The 1,701-nt window shown below is 38.0% G+C and overlaps 1 protein-coding gene across 1 annotated transcript; it reads left to right on the top strand.

Moving 5' to 3' along the window:
- The first annotated feature begins 512 nt into the window (after positions 1-512).
- Positions 513-1,448, top strand: LOC100944497 (olfactory receptor 4F15-like). Its single transcript, XM_012813988.1, has one exon. It carries the CDS (start codon positions 513-515, stop codon positions 1,446-1,448), a length of 936 nt encoding a protein of 311 aa, XP_012669442.1.
- Positions 1,449-1,701: the final 253 nt, after the last annotated feature.

Raw genomic sequence — 1,701 nt, 5'->3', positions numbered from 1 at the left:
ATATTTAGAAATCCTAAAAGTAAAACAAAACAAAACAATACCCAAGATCCTCCCCCCAAAAAAACAATGCCAGTTCCATGAGACCTTTAACATGGAATAGGAAGGGAAGTAACCCCATTTGCATCCATCTAATATATTGATAATTTTCTTTCTCTTCTATGTAATCGCTCTCCTAACCACCGTAATAATTCTATTTCCTTTTTCTCTTATCCAATTCAATATTTCTTTTTTTATGGTCACTTTTATTAAAGTAAAAGTTACATGTTGTAAAATTCACTTTTTTTTATTTCTGATTAATATGAAGGCACATACACTTAGGCCACATGGCTTGCATTTCTAAAGCAATGTCTAAGGTGTAGCTCTGTCCCTCACACAGTAAGTGTGCTAACTCTAGTGTATGTAATCCACAGAGCAGTCCCACACAAGTAGGGAATATACTTTACCACCACTGATTCCAACTTTTTGTTATTTTCTATCTCAGGTGTTTGAGATCACCTCTTCTACCCAAGTCAATGGATGGACTAAATGACTCTTCTGTTTCTGAGTTTGTGTTGTTGGGACTGTCCAGTTCTCAAAAAACTAAAGTTTTTCTCTTGCTGACATTCTCCTTCCTCTATTTAGGGATCATCCTGGGAAATCTCTTCATTGTGTTTTTGGTAATTGCTGATTCCTACTTACAATCCCCTATGTACTTCCTGCTGGCTAACCTGTCCCTCATTGATGTGGGCCTTTCCTCCACAGCCATCCCCAAGATGATCTCTGATCTTGCAAATGAATACAATATAATTTCTTTCCAAGGTTGTATGACTCAGATATGCTTCATCCACATCATGGGAGGAGTTGAGATGGTGTTGCTCATAGCCATGGCATTTGACAGGTACACGGCCATCTGTAAGCCTCTTCACTACCTGAACATTATGAGCCCAAAAAGATGTGTTGCATTTGTAATCACTGGATGGATAACTGGGGTGATACATGCTATGTCTCAATTTGCTTTTGTTATAAACTTACCTTTTTGTGGCCCTAATAAAATAGACAGTTTTTACTGTGACTTTCCCAGGATCATAAAACTTACATGCACAGATGAAGCCAAGTTTGAGTTCATTGTTGCTGCCAACAGTGGGTTTATGAGCATGGGCACTTTCTTTCTGCTAATCCTTTCCTACATCTTCATTTTGGTCACTGTCTGGAAACATTCTTCAGGGGACTTATCCAAGGCATTTGTCACTTTGTCAGCTCACATCACTGTGGTGGTTCTCTTTTTCACTCCATGCATGTTTCTGTATGTGTGGCCTTTCCCCACATCATCAGTTGACAAATACCTGTTCATTGTTGACTTTGCTATCACCCCTGCCTTGAATCCTGTCATCTATACATTAAGGAACAAAGACATGAAGATAGCCATAAAAAGACTGAGAAAATGGAGATATTATGTCCAATTTTGCTGACCAGATCTGTCTTTGAAGTTCAAAAATGTGTCTGCCTTTTGGACATTTTTCACTCAACCACTTGCCATTTAACATGATGTTGAGTCCAAACTGGATGTGGCATCTGCCTCATTCAGTAGATTTCTGCTACTTTTGTACAAAATTTGCTGAATTGCTTTTACTACCAGGGGAAATGTGAATCTTCTGTAATATGGGTTATTTAGTGGATAGCAGCATTATTCAGAAATAAAACTATGTTGATTAGTTTCATGTA

This window comes from Otolemur garnettii, unplaced genomic scaffold (assembly GCF_000181295.1).
Source record: "Otolemur garnettii isolate 467f Iridium unplaced genomic scaffold, OtoGar3 scaffold00420, whole genome shotgun sequence".
NCBI lineage: Eukaryota > Metazoa > Chordata > Mammalia > Primates > Galagidae > Otolemur > Otolemur garnettii.
The sequence above is the reverse complement of the archived record's forward strand: the minus strand, read 5'-3'. Positions and strand labels throughout refer to the sequence as shown.